Source organism: Bos javanicus, chromosome 5, assembly GCF_032452875.1.
Source record: "Bos javanicus breed banteng chromosome 5, ARS-OSU_banteng_1.0, whole genome shotgun sequence".
Taxonomy (NCBI): domain Eukaryota; kingdom Metazoa; phylum Chordata; class Mammalia; order Artiodactyla; family Bovidae; genus Bos; species Bos javanicus.
In genome coordinates, this window is record NC_083872.1 from 108,304,575 (window position 1) to 108,325,275 (window position 20,701).

Sequence of the window (20,701 nt, forward strand, 5' to 3'; positions counted from 1 at the left end):
TACCCTCTTTTTCTTTCTGACCATGGCCCCTACGAAACCAGAGGTGTCCATTGTGGGCAGCCAGGGGCCTGTGGTTCTCGGGCAGATGTTATGCAGAGGATGCTGTCCACACAGATGTCTCAGTAGCTTGTGCCTGGCGCACTGGACTGCTGCGACTTCTCCTTTTGAAAAGGGAATATTTCTAATCCCCTTATTGGATTGCTTAGCGTCTTGAAAATACGCTGCCGAGCCGTGTGGAAGAGCGATGCACCAACCTGGGACATGCCGGAGCACCACCTGTCGTGATGGCTGAGGCCTCTGGGGCACACTGTGTGTGTACCCAGGGGCTCAGAGATGGGGCCCTCCCGTCCCCCTTAGCTGAGGGCAGTGGGCTTCCTGGTCCGCAGGGAGACAGGAGGTGATCAGTGTCTCACAAGGCTGGGGAAGGCATCTCTGCATGCAACTACTACTCCCTCGCCACCCCTACCTTCTTTGGGGAAAATAGGAGTGAAGAGGAGGACACTTACTCTCTTTCTTGCTTTTTGTGTTTAGGAGATGCATCGGAGATTTGAGAATGCCCCTGATTCTGCCAAAACTAAAGCCCTGCAAACTGTTATTGAAATGAAGGTAAGTGGGAACCTAGTAAGGAACCGTACTGCATCAGTTCGCACTTTCCAGTGATCACACTTCGATGTGTGAGTTTTAGAAAGCGGTACTTAGTTCACTCACGTTGTAGACGGAGAAGAAATAGACTTCATGAGCACGACACATGAAAAGAGCTTCAGTTTCATTTCCTCTTGCCCAGCATTTCTTGGAATCGGCTCTTCTCAAACCTTTTGGTCTCAGGGTCCCTGTTCTCTTAAAATGACTCATCTTGCTTGTTTTTAAGAAATTGTCTGCCAGGTACTTCCCTGGCGGTCTAGTGGTTAAGACTCTATGCTTCCACTGCAGGGCGCCTGGTTTGGATCCCTGGTTGGGGAACCAAGATTCTGCATGCTACGAGGCGCAGCCAGAAAGAAAAAAAGAAAGGAAAATGTCTATTCTTCTCTCAAGTAAGGCTGTGCTGTGCTTAGTCGCTCAGTCGTGTCTGACTCTTTGCATCCCCTTGGACTGTAGCCCACCAGGCTCTTCTGTCCATGGGATTCTCCAGGCAAGAATTCTGGAGTGGGTTGCCATGCCCTCCTCCAGGGGATCTTCCCAACTCAGGGATCAAACCCAGGTCTCCCACATTGCAGGTGGATGCTTTACCATCTGAGCCATCAGGGAAGCATAGGGTTTCGTGAAAAAAAGTACTTGATTCAGTTGCAGCCCATCGAGTGTCCTGGGAGCCGTGTCATACTCCGGACACAGCAGACAGACCTGGTCCCTTCCCATTTCCTCACACAGAATGGTGAAAAGATGTGTGCTTAAGGGTTAAGCATATGAGAAGTCACAATCAGGGACATTGTTAAGTGAGCCAGCGTTCTGAAAATGTTCTTTCTTCTTTGTCTCTTTGCCCGAGGGCGCTGACCCTGAGAACACGCTGCCTGCCAGCATGGTTTCATGCTGTTGCCATTGTCCTAAGGCACCCAGTCTGTTGTCTGTCTTCTACCTTCATTGCACATAGTAGCACGGTGGAAAAGGCCCACAAGTCAGAGAATTACTATGAAAAGAGTTTTGGCTTTTCAAAAGGGCTGGGAGGCACCCCCGGGTTCCACGGACCTCTGCTTTAAGTACTGAGTAGTTAGAAATCTTTAGGCTGAATGTAATGGTGCTTGGTGATGAAGAGCTTGCCTTCTGTGTGAAATCCCTTGGATTAAAAACCTGGCTTTGTGTAATCAGCCGTATGATGTAGAACAGGTAACCCAACCCCTCTATGCCTCAGTTTCTTTACTGATAAATGGTGATGATACTAGTACCTATCCCATGGGCTGTTTGTAGTTTAAATTCTTTAAAACAACTAAAACACTTCGAACAGGGCCTGGTACATAGTAAACATTCAGTCAGTGTTAGCTGCTGCTGCTGTTATAGTTTTTATTAACAGCATATTCTTTCTTACAAGAGCGGAAGACTCTTACAGACAAGGACCCTCCCTCCTCTCCTTTCTCCCTCATCTCTGTTTCTCTTTTTACCTTCTTCACGTCCCCTAAATAGTTTAATGCAGTATTTTGCATCGTGCACCTTCATTTAATATCTGTTAAATATTAAATATTTGTTAATATTTGTTAAATATTCACGTGAATATTTAGTTTTTGGTATATAAATAGTTCTGTGTAAATAGATGCTTCTCAAGTACAGTTACAATAGTGATTTTCTTAGATGGTTTCCTGTTAAAACTGTTTATATTGTATACATCTGTATTCTCACTGGGGAAAGAGTTTTCCAGACAAATTCCAAATTAGTGGATTCTGGGTTCTTTGTAGTCAGACAATTAATAGTCTTGAACATAATCTTATAAAGAGCCTTTGGGAAGGTTGGACTGCATTCTCACGTTCCCTAGTGGTTATTTGCACATATTATTTACCGAGCCCATTGGAACCTAAGAGGGAAGCACATGGCAGTGCCCACGTTCACAGAGTCATCTTGCTTGCCTCTGACAGCATGGAAACGCAGTGGGTCTATTTTAAGTTGTGTTAACCTCCAGCCATTTTGCTAAGAAGCAAGAGACGGAGATGCCAGTGGCCCAGTGGGGTCAGGTGGATGTTATATTGAAATCACAACCGAAGACGCTGAGATGCAGCTGAGACAACTTTTGAAAAAAGGTTGAGGATTTGGGAAATTTAACAAGGAGCAGAGGATTTCAGTGGGTTCAGTTGATTATTGTTGGGGAAGAACAGAGTATTAAGATGGTAGAGGATTTATTTATCTAGTTATCATCCGTTCTAAAACCTCCTTTGGAATGACTGTCCTCAAATAAACCCAGCCTGAGGACCAGTTGGTGCCAGAACTAGTCCAGCCTATCAGGCATGGCAGGAGCTTTTTTTGGGCAGTCAGAGCTGGAATCTTAGTCCTTTCTGCGTGATCTTGGGGTGTGAGAAATGGTCCAGCTGATCCAGTCCACAGCTGCCCATCAATGTGTGTTGGGATTCAGGGAGAAGATGGGAAATGTGTCCTGGCCAGGGCCTTGTGGGGCTTCATAGAGGAAGGGTCTGCTGATGTGCGGGGCCACAGTTCTTAGCTGGAGGCTGTTTGACGTGTGTGGCACCCTAGTGGTGCTAGAAGTATGCCCCCTCTCTCTGCTTCCCCTTTCATTGCCGCCCAGGCTGCTGTCAGAGGAGAGCCATGTATCCGTTTCTTCATTGGCAGGTTAATTACATGCCTGTTTCTATTATTGTAGTTATTCTTGAGGGACAACATCTTGATTTACCCAGGAAGATTTATAGTCATCTTAATTTTCAGATACTGCATTTGAAGTCGTTTATTTATTCTCTGTGAGCCGGGGTAATTTTAAACAGGTAAATCAAAATCCTCGTTCAAGGGGGCTTCCCTGCTGGCTCTGTGGTAAAGAATCTGCCCGCCAATGCAGGAGGCGTGGGTACAGGCCCTGGTCTGGGAAGACCCCACAGGCCATGGAGAAACTAAGCCCTGTGCCACAGCTACTGAAGCGTTTGTGCCCGGAGCCCATGCTCTGCAAGAGAAACCCCTGCAGTGAGGAGCCCACACGTGGTAACTAGAGAATAGCCCCTGCTGGCCACAACTAGAGAAAAGCCCAAGCAGCAATGAGACCCAGCACAGCCAAAAATACATAGAATACTAAGAAGTAATGGCAGTGTTACTTACGTCAGTCAAATGTTAAAAAAAAAAAAATCCTAGTTCAGATTTAGAATGTCTCTGATTGTATTAATACAATATGTTTAATTTTGAACCAAATGTAAGTTTCATTTGAATAGTTTTGTAAATGAAAATGTTTGTTGTATTATTTTTAAAGGTAATTCAATGCAAGTCGGAGGAATTCAGCCCTTACCTCTCCCCTGAACCTAAAAATAGTTATAACTGTCTAATGATAAGTCTTTTAACTCTTATCTGCATGCTTTCAGATAGCAAGGAAAGTAAGTCACGACAGCCTGGAGGTAAAGTGAAAAAACAAGTCAATCTCAAAATTTCTTCCTGAGGGAATGGTTTTTCAGAATTTCCAGATAAAATAAAGTTCTACTTAATTTATGCTCTTTAAGGTCTTTATTTCATAGGTGAATAAGCATATGCAACTATCGATGTAAAAATATCTGTTCTTTTTTGGAGTTTTTCTGTAACTTATGACATCTAAAGTAATCTGGGGATAAGCTAGGTACCGTGACAGACAAATCAAGAAAATGGTATAGAAGGTATTGTACTGGGAGGTGGATATTTGTGGTGAGGCTGATTTACAAGAACAGTGATGTTTCTTTTTAAAAATGACTATGAAATATTTCAAACTCATGGTGAAGTTTAGAGAATAAGTAAGATTACTAACACAGTAGCACTCCCCCTTGTCTAATGAGGGGTATGATCCAAGACCCTCAGTGCATGGCTGAAGCCACAGGTAGTATAATACCATACCCTGTATATTCTGTGTTTTCCCCTTGTACATTCCTTGGATACACTTTATAAACTAGGCACAGTGTAGGGGATTAACAATAATTAATGATAAAATAGAACAGTTAGAACAGTATACTTTATGAATAGGCGAGTGGTCTCATCCTCTCTCGGTTTCTTACTGTTCAACTCTGGTGCTGTCTCCGTCTAAACTAAGTGCTTATCATGCACGGTAGCCTTAACTTTTGTACTTTGAGGTACAACAGCAAAACTAGTATGAATTTCTTGTTCCTTCATCACAATCTCACTGATGGAAGGTTCATCTGTACTGTAGATCTTAGCAACCTCAGCGTATTTTTTTTTTTCCTTAGTGAGAACTTCCATTTTTCCAGTTAAAAGAAGCATCTTATGGCTTCTCTTTGGCTATTCTCAGTTGCCAGCATCACTACGCTTGTGCTGTGGGTCACTTGAACACAAGCACTGCGATGCCGGGACAGTCTGTCTGATGACCAAGACTCCCACTCGGTGACCAGTGGGCAGGGATACAGTGGACGAAGAGGTGACTCATGTCCTGGGGTGACAGAGGTGTGCGACTTCATCATGTTGATCAGAACAGCAGTGTGCAATTTAAAACTAATGAATCACTTCTTTCTGGAATTTTCCATTTGGTACTTTCAGACCACAGTTGATCTCGGGTAACTGAAACCATGGAAAGCCAAACCACAGAAAGCAAAACTGGATAAGACAGGACCACCGTAGGGTAAACTGCAGCTGTTGATGTAATTAACAGTTCATCCCTTTGCTTTTCTGCAGTGGGATGTTATCAGAGGTTTGTGATTGTAGATGGACACATTACTGTAAGTCTTCAAAACCTTCTTACTCTTCTCCCTACTCCACTGGGAGCAGAGATAAACCTTTTCAGGTTGCCAAGTAAAATGGTAAAGTATTACAACCTGGAAAGGTTTTTCTGTTAATATCACAGATGTTTTCACTACAAGTTTGTTGACCATAAAGTGCTCAGAAACTTCCAACCAGTTGTCCATTGCTTCTGCCTCTTTCATTAATACTGTTAGCTTTAATCAGAAGGGCACAGAGGAAGGAATTCAAGAAAACACATACTATGTCCAGGAAGGATAGACTTCAGAAGGAGGGCACCTCTTGTAGCTTTTCTACGTATATGTTGATCTTGATTAAATTTCACACTGTAAAGACCGGCTTGTTCACCCTCGCTGATTTTTCGCGAAGACGTTAATGTCTCAATCTTGTGTTGCCCTCAGGATTCCAAAATCTCCTCTATGGAGCGTGGGCTCCGAGACTTGGAAGAGGAGATCCAGATGCTGAAATCCAACGGGGCTTTGAGTACTGAAGAGCGAGAGGAGGAGATGAAGCAAATGGAGGTGTACCGGAGCCATTCTAAATTTATGAAAAACAAGGTAATGGTGTGAGATACCTGATTTTTAAAGGGGGAGGGGGTTGAAAAACTGATGTGTATTCCTGCCTCTTTAGTGATGATGGACCTCACACTACTTTATCAGGCTTTAGGGAAGAATACTTGAAACGTAATTCTTTCAGATAAAACTTTCCCAGTATTAACGTCAGAATTACTGATGTTGTATGGATATTTCAAATTTCACTTAAAATTACTTGTGTGAGGCTAGGTGTGTATTATCATGGTTTAGCACTTCATGTCTGTCAGTATTTCTGAGGCAAGCAGAATTACATCCAGATGAGTTTTTCTCCCTGTATGAAAGATCACATTCTCTTGTGAAACAGTTTAAAAGTCAGAACACCAAAAGGCTGAATCCATCCCTCTTTCCCCCCCTGAAATGGCTTAAATAAAATCACATCTTCCCTTCAAACACAGTCCTTAAAGGAAAGTCCTCTGCGCTCCCCCTTGGGGAAGAGCCGTGCATATCAGGTTTATTGTTTCCCGCATGCACTTGGCTGTATGTACAGTAAGGAAGGCTGAGACACGGCAGTCTGCATTATAACCTCCGTCACAGTATTCCTTCCTTAGATCCAAAGGCACTTAGTTTGATTTTCTCAACTATTTTAGGCAAGTTGGAGGATTTAGTTTATTACTGTTATCAGTTTATCAGGTTTGTGGTGTTTTAATTAAAGATCATAATTTCAGTTATAAAATATTAGCTAGAAAATAAGTATCCCCCCAACACGCCCCCCCCCCCAATATCCCAATTGTGTCAATTCCCCAGTTTCTCAGAAGTGGAAACTGTTCCTCTAATGGTACAGTTTCTGGCTTCTTGCTGTGATCCCCATACCTGTAGAATATTCCTCTTTTATCTTAAGAATCCGTTATGTGTGACCACAGCCAGTTAGTTTCATGTAACTTCCAGAACTGAAAAATCCACACATCCAAATTTCTGTTAGCTTGATTTGTCTCTCTCACTTGAGAAAAAAATAAAATATTGTCTCTGCTGCCTGTTTGCCAGTTAGCACATTCCAGTCCCTGAAAAATGCCCTGTGAAAAGAGCAAACCCATCCAGAGGTCCTTTGAAGAGGGAATTAGGGGAACCAATCTGATTGTGTTCTATGAGTTATTGTTGTTTCCAGTTCCTGCTCTGGCTCAAAAGCAGGTAAGACGACGACCCAAGTTGACACCTGAGTGAAAAGGAATAACAATGTCGTGACAGGTAGAGCAACTGAAGGAGGAGCTAAGTTCCAAAGAGGCCCAAGGGGAGGAGCTGAAAAAGAGAGCGGCTGGTCTGCAGGCCGAGGTCTTTGCCGTAAGATCTACCCTTTGCGTGCCGTGGTCCCGCGGCGGGACCTGCGGCTGGCTCTGGGTGCTCCCCCTCCCTCTGTGGTTGGCATTTCTGCCCGGCGCTGCACTAACCAGCCCGCGCTGCTCTTTAACCGACTCCTCTTCCCCCTCTGTGTGCCGTGAGCCATGCGCGCTCCGGAGGGCCTGTCCTTGGTTCTCCATCGTTGCTCTGTCACTGCGTGGATGGCTCTTCAAAGCTTGTTTTTTCCCCTCGGCTCCTTTCCTGTCACCAGACACCTGATGTATGTGGACAGTCTCTTTCTCTTCCTAAGTACAAAGACTGTGCAGATGTTCTAGGTCCACGACCCAGGGTTTGTTTGAATCTCGCTTCTTGAGTGAAGTGCTTTACCCTGCTAGATAGACATCACCTCTTAAGTCCCCGATAGGTGATTTTTGCAACACATTTTACTTTTCTGTGGAACAGATGTCTAGGAAGTGGTTAGCTTAATTTATAATTATCTAGTAAATTAGTCTCCAAATCTAGTTCCATCTCCTGTCTAGAGAAGTTGGAATTCCACTTCAAACTGTGATAAAATGATTATTAAAAAAATAGCTAACACTTGGGTACTTACTATAAGCATTTTGTAACCTACTAAGTTAGATATAGATAGATATATTATCAACCCAGTCTATAGATGAAGAAACTGAGGGCACACAGGGGTGCTCAGGATACTCAGCTAGTGAGAGGCAGTTTGATTTTACACAAGCCCTCGGGTGCCAGGACCTGTGCCAGTAGGGCCTGCACGCCTCTGCCCTGAGCTAGTCGGGCACACGTTTGTCTCACAAGTGTCAGGGGAAAAATGCATCTGAAAATAATGGTGGGATAAGACTGGAATGCAGCATTTAAAAAAAACAAAAACTTGTGCTAATTTGGTGTGTTCGCTATTTATTTATTGACCCCTTTGTAGTGGAGATAGAAAAGTGAGATATTTTGTCTAAAAGGGTCCAATTTGGTTTGTGGTAACCATGAATTGTCCAGAGGAAAAGTTGATCTATAACTTTTTTTTCCCTCAGCTATTATTATTAATATCTTTTTGTGTCAAACAAGAGGCTAAACATCCCATACATTTTTTTCTTGTTTGTTTAACCTGTACACGATATAGTGGCACAGGTTTGCTTTCTCCCCATCTTACTGATCAGGAAACCAAGGCTTAGAGAGGAAATTATTGTAGAGGACACATTTATCCTTACTTGGGATTGACTGCAAAGCCTTGTACTCCTAACTTTGCTTTTTTTTTAACTTCTTATTGTATATTGATGGATAGCCAGTGAATACTGTTGGGACGGTTTCAGGTGAACAGCAAGGGACTCAGTCATAGGTATACCTTATCCATTCTCCCCCAGCTCCTCCTCCCATCCGGGCTGCCACGTAACATTGTATGCTCTTAACTTCTAGGCAAATTTTGTGCTTCCAAACTCTTCTGTTTAGAATGTTTTCTTCTCTTTCTCAGTCTTTATGGTCAGTATAGTATTATTTGAGGATTATTTAATAATGCAGATGAGGAAACTGAAATTTTATGTTTACTATTGATCACATGGTCAGAGATAGCTGGAAATTTGAGTCATCTATAAGCCATGGGTTCTTTTTGTTGTTATCCAATTTTTTTTTTTTTTTTTTTGTATTGGGATTAAGCCATAGGTTCTTTAGTTGATGAGGTGGGAACGTTCCTCGTGTATATTCATTCATACAACAAGTGCGTTTTTCATGCCTTCTGTTTGTTAGGGATGGGATAACACCGTGTGTGTGTTTTATCGGTAAAGGGGTATCGTGAAATGATGCCACACCACCAGTACGCGGTGACTCCTGGGCACCTTTCTGTATTTCAGGGTGGAGACAGCTGCTGTTGGCAATGATCTTCCTCTGATGTCAGTAGTATCAGCCAGTACTTTGCATTCAGTGAGCTCACAGGAATACTTGTTGAATGAATGAATAATTAGATTTATAAATAGAGATTTCATGCATATGAGGAAAATGCTTGACTTCCTGCTGAAACAGAAGAGTAAATTAGAAATTTATTTTTAGTGCCCCTTAAAAAAGTCTAATTTTAATTACAGTAAAATTTATTTCATACTTTCTCATGGGAAATTGTTCTCAAACGCTTTGGCCCTAGTGCCTAAGATTATCGCAGCCAAAATAGTTTAGATACATTCAACTTGAAAAAAAACGTTTTTTGTTTCCTCAGTGATACTGTGATTACTGACTTCTTACCAAGTTTATACTTCCAGTAATTAGTCTGTATTTTAGTGCATGAATGCCTTGCCCCAGGCAGTAAACATAATGTAAAAGCAGATGTCATTACTGTTAAGTTAGCTTACATTTAGAATAAAAGACTAAAAATTCTTAGAAACACAGTAGAATGTAAAGGAGATGTTTGAATTGAAATGTTTTCTAAGTCCAGATGGGACTTCTCTGGTGGTTCAGTGGTGAGACTCTGACTTCCAGTGGACAGAGCACAAGTTGAGTTTCTGGTCAGGGAGTTGAGATCCCACGTTCCATGCAGCACAGCCAAAAAAAAGCAAAATTGTTCACTGTTCTGTCAGTTAATCAAATCTTTGGGCTTTCCTGGTGGCTTGGTATTAGAGAAGCTGCCTGCCAGTGCTGTAGACACAAATTTGGTCCCTGGGTCAGGAAGATCCCCTGGAGGAGGAAGTGGCAAACCACACTCCAGTATTCTTGCTTGGAGAATCTCATGGACAGAGGAGCCTGGCAGGCTACAGTCCACGGGGTCGCAAGGATTTGGACAGAACTTAGCATCTAAGCAACAGACATGTCAAGAGGAGAAAAATTTGTGGGAGGGGGGTGAGTGGCACCTGTTGATTTATGGATTACTCTGTCAGAGTAATTCAACTTCAAATTACACATACAGACTCTTAACAGAATGAGATTTTATGCATTCTTTATTTAGGTTATATACTTTTATCCATTTAGTTGATACGACATGTTGTAGGTGATACAACTTTGTAGGTGGAGTCTTTTTTTTAGGTCAGTATCCCTAACTCCTCAAAATGATACGATTTTTTTTTTTTTTAAGCACATTTATAATGCTTTGTAACTCTAAAAGTGGCTTTTTGAGACAGAGACTTCATGTAAACTTTCATTTCAGAATGAAAAGAAAAAAGAACTGCAATAGCAGCTTTTGAGTTTAAATAGCCATGCTAGGAAGTTTCTTTTTTCTCTCTGTACTACATCTACACTAATCCTGCTTTAATTAATGATTTGAAGTTTATTATGACTTAATAAAATGAAAACTGTTTTAGTCATGATCAGATGTTTACTGTTATCTAATCATCATTATCTAAGTGAACTGGGATTTTTCGTCATCCATTCCTTTTTTTTTTTTTTATTTATTAGTACAACAGGGGTTTATCATATATCAAAGGAAAAAAAGCAGGTTATAAAACAATATATACCATATCATCACATTTTTTTTTGGTTTCCTTCAAAAATTCTCTTCCAGTAGTGTGACAGAGTTCATAGAAGCCTCCCATGGCAGAATACCTAAATGCTATATAAAGCACAATAAACATATTTTTAAAGTAACTTGGTGAGGTCCTGCAGAAATAAGGATAATTTCCCAAGTGTGTCCCCCTGAAACAAACAAAATAATACAAAGCAAAAAGGAAATCGTAAGTAAACAGAGAGGTCAACTAAGTAGAAACTTAGAGCTTTGGGAACTGGGTAGGGGTAAGAGAGTTTGGGGGAGAACCAGAGAGTAAAGAGCTACATGTGAGACAACTCTATTCTCCCCAAAGCTTGGATCCTCAAGGGGCTACATTCTTAACAGAAAGGAAGAAGTCCACCTGCTTGCAGAGGGAACCTACAAGATTTCAAAAAGTTTAGAAGACAGTAAATGAAAGCTGGGAATTTTCCTATTAGTTGAATAAGCTTTGATTTTTTTGGGGGGGGGGGTAGTCGTCTAAGATTAGATGATGGAAAAAGATGAATTGTGCCCTGTCCTAAAATTAATGCTGCATATCTCGACCTGGATCTGATCTGATCTCGACCTGAGATCCAGATTAGAGGTTCTTGGTTTTATTTCTTTTTTCCTTACACTGTTTTATTTTTCTTCTCTAGATTGGTCAGGTGAAGCAGGAGCTGTCCAGAAAGGACACGGAACTACTAGCCCTGCAGACAAAGCTGGAAACCCTCACCAACCAGTTCTCAGACAGCAAACAGCACATCGAAGTGCTTAAGGAGTCCTTGACGGCTAAGGAGCAGAGGGCTGCCATCCTGCAGACCGAGGTAAAGGCGTGCTAGGGTCTGCAGGGATACCGTTCCTGGGCACCTTGGCACTTGTGTCACGTGTGCACTTTTTGGTGTTGAGATATGGGAGCCGTGGATACTGTTGTGAGAGATTCTATAGCAGTGCGATCGTTATTGTACTAAACTATAATCATCTTGTTTCTGTCATTCTTGGATCTAACAAATGAAAACCAGTGCAGTTTACATATATTTTTGATGTTTCTAAATATACTTTAGGACTTCCCAGGTGACTCTGTGGTAAAGAACCTGCTTGCCAATGCTGGAAACAGGAGACGCAGGTTTGATCCTTGGGTTGGGAAGCTTCCCTGGATAAGGGAATGGCAACACACTCTAATATTCTTGCGTGGAGAATTCCAAGGACAGAGAGGAGACTGGCGGGCTGTGGTCCATGGGGTCAGAAAGAATCAAACCTGACTGAGCATGCACACATTAAGAAATGAAAAGATAGTTGTAAAAATGTTTGTTCTCACCCATGGTAAATCTTGCAGTCATGAATGACCATGAGCTTGGGCAGCCTGTGTTGGGTTATTAAGTGTCCTTAATTTCTGGTACTATGAATAGCTTTAAGTACGCAAACTGTGGAATACAAAAATGTTCAAGATTCATCTCGTTTTGAACAGATTATTAGATATGTGTCTTCACGTCCTGTTTGAAAATAGGGTTATCATTTTTAGAAATCTTAGAAGATGACCTAGGCTGTCAGCCTAGATTTAGATAAGAACATACCCAATAATTTCATACAGATGAGAATCTGTCATATTTGCAATGATGATGCTGTTCGGATTTACTGTCTAAAGGAAAATATTTTCTAAAGAGCTCAATGATGTAGAGAATTTAGGTAGGAGTAGGTAAGCAGTCCTGCTTTCAGTTCAGTTACTCAGTCATGTCCTACTCTTTGCCAACCCGTGGACTGTAGCACTCCAGGCCTCCCTGTCCATCACCAACTCCCAGAGCTCACTCAAACTCATGTCCATCGAGTCAGTGATGCCATCCAACCATCTTATCCTCTGATGCCCCCTTCTCCTGCTGCCATCAGTCTTTCCCAGCATCATGGTCTTTTCCAATGAGTCAATTCTTCGCATCAGGTGACCAAAGTATTGGAGTTTCAGCTTCAGCATCAATCCTTCCAAGGAATATTCAGGACTGATTACCTTTAGGATTGACTGGTTTGATCTCCTTGCAGTTCTGCTTTACAGAAGAAAAGGCATGTAATATGGATTAAGGTTTTGTTTTAAAGAACTGGATAATTAACAAAGGTATAGTTTAATGAGAAAAAGAAATGAGTAGTAAAAAGAATGCAGAAAAACATCACAGACTCAGAAATTCAGTATCTTCAAGTGAGGAGGAAGAGAAAAATGACCCAAATATTTCACATAATATATTATTTTTATACTGTGGGATTTTGTTGAAAATGTGCGGTTTAAGATGGTGTATTTATAATTTTCCTTACAGCTTACTTAGGCCTTTTCTATTTTGATCGTGTTTCGTTTAATCATGGCATCAGCTTCCTACCTCAGAAGCATGTTTTGGGTATGAATGCAGCTCTGGCATCAGCGTTACCAAGTTTGACCACCGGCCAGCAGGTGCAGATTCTGACCTGTTGCTCAAGTTCTTTGAGCCTCGTTTCACATCTGTAAGGTGAAGAGGAGTGCCGGCCTTGTTAGGTTGTTAGCGTTAAGCCAGTTTATTCACGTCTGGTGCCTGTCGCATAGTAAAGTCTTCGCACATCAGCTATCGGCATCATCGTAGTTCTTATCATACTGTCAGCTAATGTGTGCAAACTGCGAAAACAGTGAGAGAACGTGGTCACTTTTCATTGGCAAAACTTTATGTGGAAGTTCTGCTGTTTACTGTTTTATCAAGCAAAATTAAGGTTTACTCATGGAATTGCAGATGCCAGAACTACCTGGAAAATGTAACCTGCAAATTTATTAACTTAGAGCTTTATTAAAGAGTTTCTCACATCAGTACCTGGTTGCATGCAGTACTATGAAAGAGTCAGAAGAGGGCACCCTCGCTTTAGAAGTGAGCCTGCTTCCAGGCCTGCTGCTGTGATAGCTTTGGATGGAGGTGGCAGGTGTGCGAACCCGAGTCCCAGGCAGTTGGTTAGTGATGATGCAAACACTTAAAAGCTTGTCACAGTCTAATAGATGACTTCTCCCCCTTGGCAATTCATCCTTCTCTTTGTACCCCTCTCAAATAATGTTCTCATTAACTGGGTCTCACACACATGGGCTTGTGATTGGCTTCTTGTACCGTAGAGAACAAAGACTGTATTTGTGGTCATTCTTGGATGGTTTTTATATTTGCTTTTAGCCATTGTGGGAGTAACTGAGTTTCAGCAATTTACCCCCGTAAGTTATCAGGACAACTGCTCAAATGTAAGTGTCTCATTCTGAACAATAACAGTAGGAAAGCTAGCTTCCTTTTGAATTGGGGTGATCTTATGAGTGTTATATGCCTGTTTATTAGGATTTGCTTTTTTTCGTAAATTACTCTGATGACACTTGACAAGGGTCACTTTTTCCAAAGCAGGTTTCTCCTGTTGCATCCCCTAAAAGTCAGTTTGAACCAACTGTTGAAAAGTTCTCATCTATTTCTGTAATTACTAATATTTCTCTTGCTCTTAATTGATCTTGTCTTCCTCTCTGAAGCTATCCTGGACTTTCATCTGGCTCTCAAATCACTAAATTAAGCCAGGGATTGAGGTCTTTGGGGGTAGTGTGTATTAATGACACCCATGGAATTGTTCCTGTTTTGTGAACACCACTGTTGATCTGTTAACCTCCACAGAGCTGGTCTGGATTTAGCAACATTGTGGTCAAAAGCCTGGGCTTTGAAGTCAAACCTCGGTTTGAAACACAGCATCCTGCATTTATTAGTTATGTGGCCTTGGATGAGTTATTTTACCTCTTTCCTCTTCCATTTTTTCATCGGTCCATGAAATTAATAATAATGCCAACTTCTTAAGGTTGAAATAGACGTTAAATGTGGCTAGAATAGTTTTTTAATTATGATGCGCTCATTTGAATTTGGAGATTAATATTAAATATCACTGGGTTAAAGTATTGCCATTGGTTTTTTTTAGACCATACATTTGCACCCCCTCCTACCCTTGTACAAATAAACTGGAATGACACATCTCTGCCTGTGGTCTTCTTGAAGTTTCTCTGAGCTCTTCAGCTTTTCATTGGGTTGGGGTGTCAAACGAACTCACTGAGTTTGTTGGAACAGCCTTCTTAAAAGGTCTGCTTGTGTGCCGTGTTGGTCTCCTGGCCCAGTGCCCTTCGTTCATCCTTCTTTCTAGGCGGAGACAGTGGGAGAAGTGGTGACGGGAGGTTATGCTGTGATCTTGGGCAGGTCACTTAGTGTGGGCTTTGCTTTTTTTGCAGTCTTATAATTAGAAGTAGTTTATTTAATTTTTAAAAACCTTACAAAATACTGTCAAATACAGGAAAAATGCAGAAAATAACATAATAGACATCACTCAGATTTAATCTGCATTAATGTTTGGCCACTTTTAAAGGTCCTTTAAAAGCAAAGATTCTTAAAAAAAAAAAAACTCATTCTAAACAGAATATTCAGTGGTATATCTGATTTAAGCAGAAACTTTTGTTAGAATCTCAGGTTTTTAAAACTGGTTGGGACCAGGAATAAATATGTGGGCGCTGTTGTTAGGGGGATGGTGGCTAAAGCCTCAAGAATGAGGTGGTTTCTCCAGAGGAAGTTGTAGGGAGTGAGACATAGAGGGAAATGACAGAGGGTCCAGTGAAGAACAGCCTTCCCAGGTGGCGCTAGTGGTAAAGAACTCACCTGTTAATGTAGGACCTGGCTTAACGTAGGAGACCTGTGTTCAATCCCTGGGTTGGGAAGATCCCCTGGAGAAGCGCATGGCAACCCACTTCAGTACTCTTGCCTGGAGAATCCCATGAGCAGAGGAGCCTGGTGGACTACAGTCCATGGGGTTGCAAAGAGTCAGACACCACTGAAGTGACTTATCACGCACCAGTGAAGAACATTGAAAAGGCGTGGTCAGAGAGTTGGAAGCAGAGTGAGTCCTGTAACTCCAAGAGAGGAATTACAGGAAATACACCATTGTTTCCATGCAAATACTACTGTGCTCTTAGGTAAATCTATTTATTGATATAAAACAGAAGAAGGCTAAGATGGGTTGATATTGATGAAGTAAAAGACAAGAACAGCAGGGTAGCCATTTTTCTGTTCACGTCCATTGGTAGGGAAAATCCTGCAGAGGAAAAGCCTCCTACTTATGTTGAAGTTGGCATAACCTGCTTGCCACAGACCTTGATGCTTGGCAAGCTGGAGAGATGCTGTTCCTCCAGCCCAGCGGACATGAATAAACAAGGCATTATTCCCCCTGCCAAGAATGGTGTTAGGGTGATGACTGTGTATCCTGCTAATCTCTGAGGGGTTTCCCTGAATATGCTTTTTGTGTGTGTGTGTGGTTTGTGAAATATGGACCTCACGCAAAATTACACTATGAATTTAGTTCAAACCAAAAGATCAGTGTAGAATTCAGAGCGATTAATCTAGTAGTAGCAAAGTGGTTTTTGTGGTATTTTTTATCTTAGATCTGCAGACTAGCACATTTAAATTCTGCGTTGCATGAAAAAGCAGACCAAGAAAAAGTGTACACAGGTGACTTGACTTGAAAAGATCATTTAGTGATTAGGGTGTATGTGGGCGCGGGTAGTTTGTGCCTAATCTTTGGGATATAAACTATTTTGAATATCAAAGCCGGCATTTCCCACTGCAGTAACACCAAAAGTTTGTGTATCTATAACAAGAGTTTTTCACTCATTACCTTTTTCAGTCACCAGTTCCTGTGGGTCTCATACCTGACATTCCATCAGAACAGCACGCAGGCTTTAGTGAGTGGTTAGCACAGGCCCGCCTCCAGGTCACTTAGCAGAGTCAGGGGTCTGATGCAAAAACGCAGCAGGGCATCTAGGTGCTTTCCGCAAAGCAGCAGCTCTCTGAGGTCTCACAGTTACTGTCCTCAGAATTCTGAGGGCTTTCGATAATACTCTATGTGTGGTTGGCAGGCACATACCTGACCACATGCAAGAAGGTTCAGAAGTGTGAGGGTAGAATGAAGAAAACTGGTTAATTTAGAAGTAAAGGTTTGTGCAATAAACATGACTGCAAAAAAACAAAACAAAACAAAATGATGTGAGGCTGTATTTGAAATGATTGCTCAGGCTGGGAGAGAAATAAAACTACAAGGGAGGTGGATAACAAAAAGGGTGATGGGTCAGAGGTTATGCTATGAACAAAGAATAGGCTTAGCAGGCATAAAAGAAAGAGCTGAGTTTCAGAAATAAGATTTTCAGAATTTGACAGTTCTTAGGTGAATCTTTGCAGAATATAAGAAAGCTTGCCATGTATCATTTATTAAACCAGAGGAAAGTTACAGATAAGGGAGTGTTTATTGAGGGGACAGTGGAACTTGTGGTGAAGAATTATGAGACCTGAAAAGATGGCTCCCCAATATTTGGCCTGGCGACCCTGGTGGCATTGAAGTGGTTGAAATAGAGATAAGCAGAGTGAAATCTTTTCATTTATACGTTTTTCCTCTCTAGCATAGTTTAAGATTATTTGTAAGTACATGATGGCTTATCTATAGCAGTTTCAAATGAGACTAGTTTCCTAGGAAATTTTCCTCAGTATCTATTGAGCAGTAAATGCTACTACACACACAGTATTGGTACTCAGAGACCATATTATTTTTATATAATGTTAGTTTTGGCGGGGGGAGGTTTTTGCTTTGTTGTTCAGTTGCTAAATCATGTCTGACTCTTAGTGACCCCATGAACTGCAGCACACCAGGCCTCCCTGTCCCTCACTATCTTCCGGAGTTCACCCAGGTTTGTGTCCATTGAATCGGTGGTGTCATCCAACCATCTCATCCTCTGCCACCCTCTTCTCCTTTTGCCTTCAGTCTTGCCCAGCATCTTTTCTAGCATCAGAATCTTCTCCAGTGAGTTGGCTGTTCATATCAGGTGGCCAAAGTATTGGAGCTTCAGCTTCAGCATCAGTCCTTCCAATGAGTATTCAGGGTTGATTTCCCTTAGGATTGACTGGTTTGATCTTGCTGTCCAAGGGACTCTCAAGAGTCTTCTGTAGCACCACAATTGGAAAACATCAATTCTTGGATGTTCAGCCTTCTTTATGCTCTTTTTTTTTTTTTTTTTTGCTAATACTAGTTATTTATTTCGGAGAAGGCAATGGCACCCCACTCCAGTACTCTTGCCTGGAAAATCCCATGGATGGAGGAGCCTGGTGGGCTGTAGTCCACGGGGTCCCTAAGAGTCGGACACGACTGAGCGACTTCACTTTCACTTTTCACTTGCATGCATTGGAGAAGGAAATGGCAACCCACTCCAGTGTTCTTGCCTGGAGAATCCCAGGGATGGGGAGGCCTGGTGGGCTGCCGTCTATGGGGTCGAGCCGAGTCGGACACGACTGAAGTGACTTAGCAGTAGCAGTTATTTATTTAATTTATTTTTAATTGAAGGACAGTTGCTTTACAATCTGGTGTTGGTTTTCTGCCATACATCAGCATGAATCAGCCATAGGTAAACATATGTCCCTTCCATCTTGAACCTCCCTCCTTAGTGTTTTGATATGATATAGTTTTGATATATTACTGATACTATAGTTATAATGCTGTTATTTCCGGATGTGCTGGTACTTGGACAGCAAACTTGGGCTGTCTAGTCAGAGGAGCTGGTGGTAGACTTGCTTGGCCTCACAGATCTCTGAGTGTGTGATAATATTGTCAGCTGCAGGTGGATTGTAGTATTTGATTCAGCAAGTGTCAAGTTTGGTGGCAGTTACAGTTTTCTTTCTAATTTTAAATTTTCTAAAGCAGTGTGGTATCACTTGGGAACTTGTTAGAAATACTGATTCTTGAGCCCCAACCTTGCTGGATTAGAAACTCTGATGGCTTGTCCTGGCATTCTGTTCAAATCTTCTGAAGGATTCTAATGCGTGTAAAATTTGAGAAACATGATAGATCATACCTGCTTTTATAGAAGTAGCAAAGCTCGGCCCATTTTTAACAATTCTCTATCTTGTCCCGTTTATTTGGATCTATTTATCTTGATACCATCGTAATTTAACTGATGTAAAATATTTATTTCATTATGGAAGAACTCACAAAATTTTAGAGTTTAATTCTAAGTAGTCATGATTACATTCAGAGTGGTATGTACCCCTTCCCTTCTCCAGAAAGTGAAAGTTGCTCAGTCCTGTCCGGCTCTTTGCGACCCCCATGGATTGGTTCTCCAGGCCAGAATACTGGAGTGGATAGCTTTTTCCCTTCTCCAGTGGATCTTCTCAACCCAGGAATTGAACCAGGATCTCCTGCATTGCAGGCAGATCTTTACCAACTGAGCTATCAGGGAAGCCCCGTTATTTGAATTCTAATGTAAGCTTGCTATAAAAATATTACTTGGGCAACAGTGCACATCTATTGGGAAGGAATTACATTCCATTCTTTTCAGTTGTTATTGTTTAGTCATTAAGTCATGTCCAACTGTTTGCAACCCCCATGAACTGTAGCCCGCCAGGGTTCACTGTCTATGGGGATTCTCCAGGCAAGAATACTGGGGTGGCTTGCCATGCCCTTCTTGGGGATCTCCCCAGCCCAGGGATCGAGTTGGAGTCTCCTGCATTGGCAGGCGGGTTCTTCACCGCTGAGCCACCTGGGAAGTCCTTCTTTTCAGTTAATCACTTGTAAAAATCTCAACACTCGTAGGTGGACGCTCTGCGGTTGCGTTTGGAAGAGAAGGAAACCATGCTGAATAAGAAGACAAAGCAAATCCAGGACATGGCTGAAGAGAAGGGGACGCAGGCCGGGGAGATCCACGACCTCAAGGACATGCTGGACGTGAAGGAGCGGAAGGTCAACGTTCTTCAGAAGAAGGTGAGGTGCACGTGTTCTGAACCCAGGGCCCTCTGCCTTGTACCCACATGCTGTCAAAGTCTGCCTCTCATTCCTCTGTTGATACTTCTGCAGGAAGGAGTTGAAAACTGTTGTTGAAGGAGGTAGGTTGTTAAAACTGCTCTGCACATTCAGTTCTTAAAGTTTCCAAGTAAACACTGTCTGGTATCTTCAGGCACATTCCCCATGTTACTGTTTGTGCACAGTGCCTTGTAAATTGCCCGAGCGATTATTCTGGCATCGCTCCGCCTCTCCTGGTCTTCTGTCTCATACGGCAACTGTGCTGACATGTTAGTGTAGTGCGTGGGCCGGGTGCTTGCTGCTCCATCCTCGGGGTTAAGAGGACTACAGTTTTGAATAGAGACCCATGCTACTGTACTGACATGTAATGTGCAATGTCAAGGAAAAGAAGACTTTCTTTCCTTTTTTACCTTAATCACTACTGGGAAGAGGCTAACACTCTATAATCAGTCAGGAAAGTACTGTTGACCATCTGCCCCTCCCACATGTAGCTTCGTTAAGGCTGCCCTTGAGGTGACAGTTGGAGTAGGCACTGCTGTTGATTGCTCCTCTCCATTGAGGGGATGGATGAGAAGTATTTGACGTTGTCCCAGCTCATTTTTAACCTCTAACGATAGCCAGGGAAGATAACTCACCTTATTAAACCTCAAGTTCAGCTTTTCTTTTGTGCACAGAGGACTGTGTTTAGTATTTGTCCTCTGTTACATTAGTTTGGTTTTCATCTGCTTTCGAGTAAACATAAAAGTTAGATCACTCTAAGTAGTTGCCTATGATACGTTGTTAGTGGATGCTAATTTCTTCTACGTTTTTTCTAGTTTTAAATTATGAAAGTAATATATGTTCAAGGTAAAAAAAATTCAAGAAGTACAAAAACATCAGAAATGAAATTATTTTTTCTCATTCTTTGGCCCTGTCAGTGAAGCTCCTTAGATGTAACTTGCTGGTAATTATTGTATACTCTTTTATTAAATATCTGGGTATATATGTGGGCCTGTTTGTGTCACACACCTTTTTTTAAAAAAGACAGCTGGGATCATACTTATTTATTTGTTTAAAAGTAAACATGTTAATGTCTTTTTATATGTAGCTTTATCTCATTGTTTTTAGTGTCTGCATGGCTTTCAGTGTCTTACACCATGATTAACTGATGTCCTACAGCTGTGTCAGTAGATATTTATAGAGTTTCCCCCCCTTATTT

At 41.9% G+C, this 20,701-nt stretch overlaps 1 protein-coding gene across 11 annotated transcripts in view; it reads left to right on the forward strand.

Annotated features, from left to right (window-relative positions):
* Positions 1–20,701, forward strand: part of ERC1 (ELKS/RAB6-interacting/CAST family member 1) — a 269,702-nt gene that overhangs the window by 69,860 nt on the left and 179,141 nt on the right. For 7 of the 11 annotated variants that reach the window (XM_061418332.1, XM_061418328.1, XM_061418335.1 and 4 more), the window contains exons 4-8: positions 532–606; positions 5,748–5,903; positions 7,122–7,205; positions 11,325–11,492; positions 19,297–19,464. In XM_061418332.1, coding sequence (XP_061274316.1) covers positions 532–606; positions 5,748–5,903; positions 7,122–7,205; positions 11,325–11,492; positions 19,297–19,464 — 651 coding nt within the window. The remainder of the gene's footprint in view (positions 1–531; positions 607–5,747; positions 5,904–7,121; positions 7,206–11,324; positions 11,493–19,296; positions 19,465–20,701) is intronic. The other 4 variants (XM_061418333.1, XM_061418334.1, XM_061418337.1 and 1 more) reach the window with 1 other exon arrangement.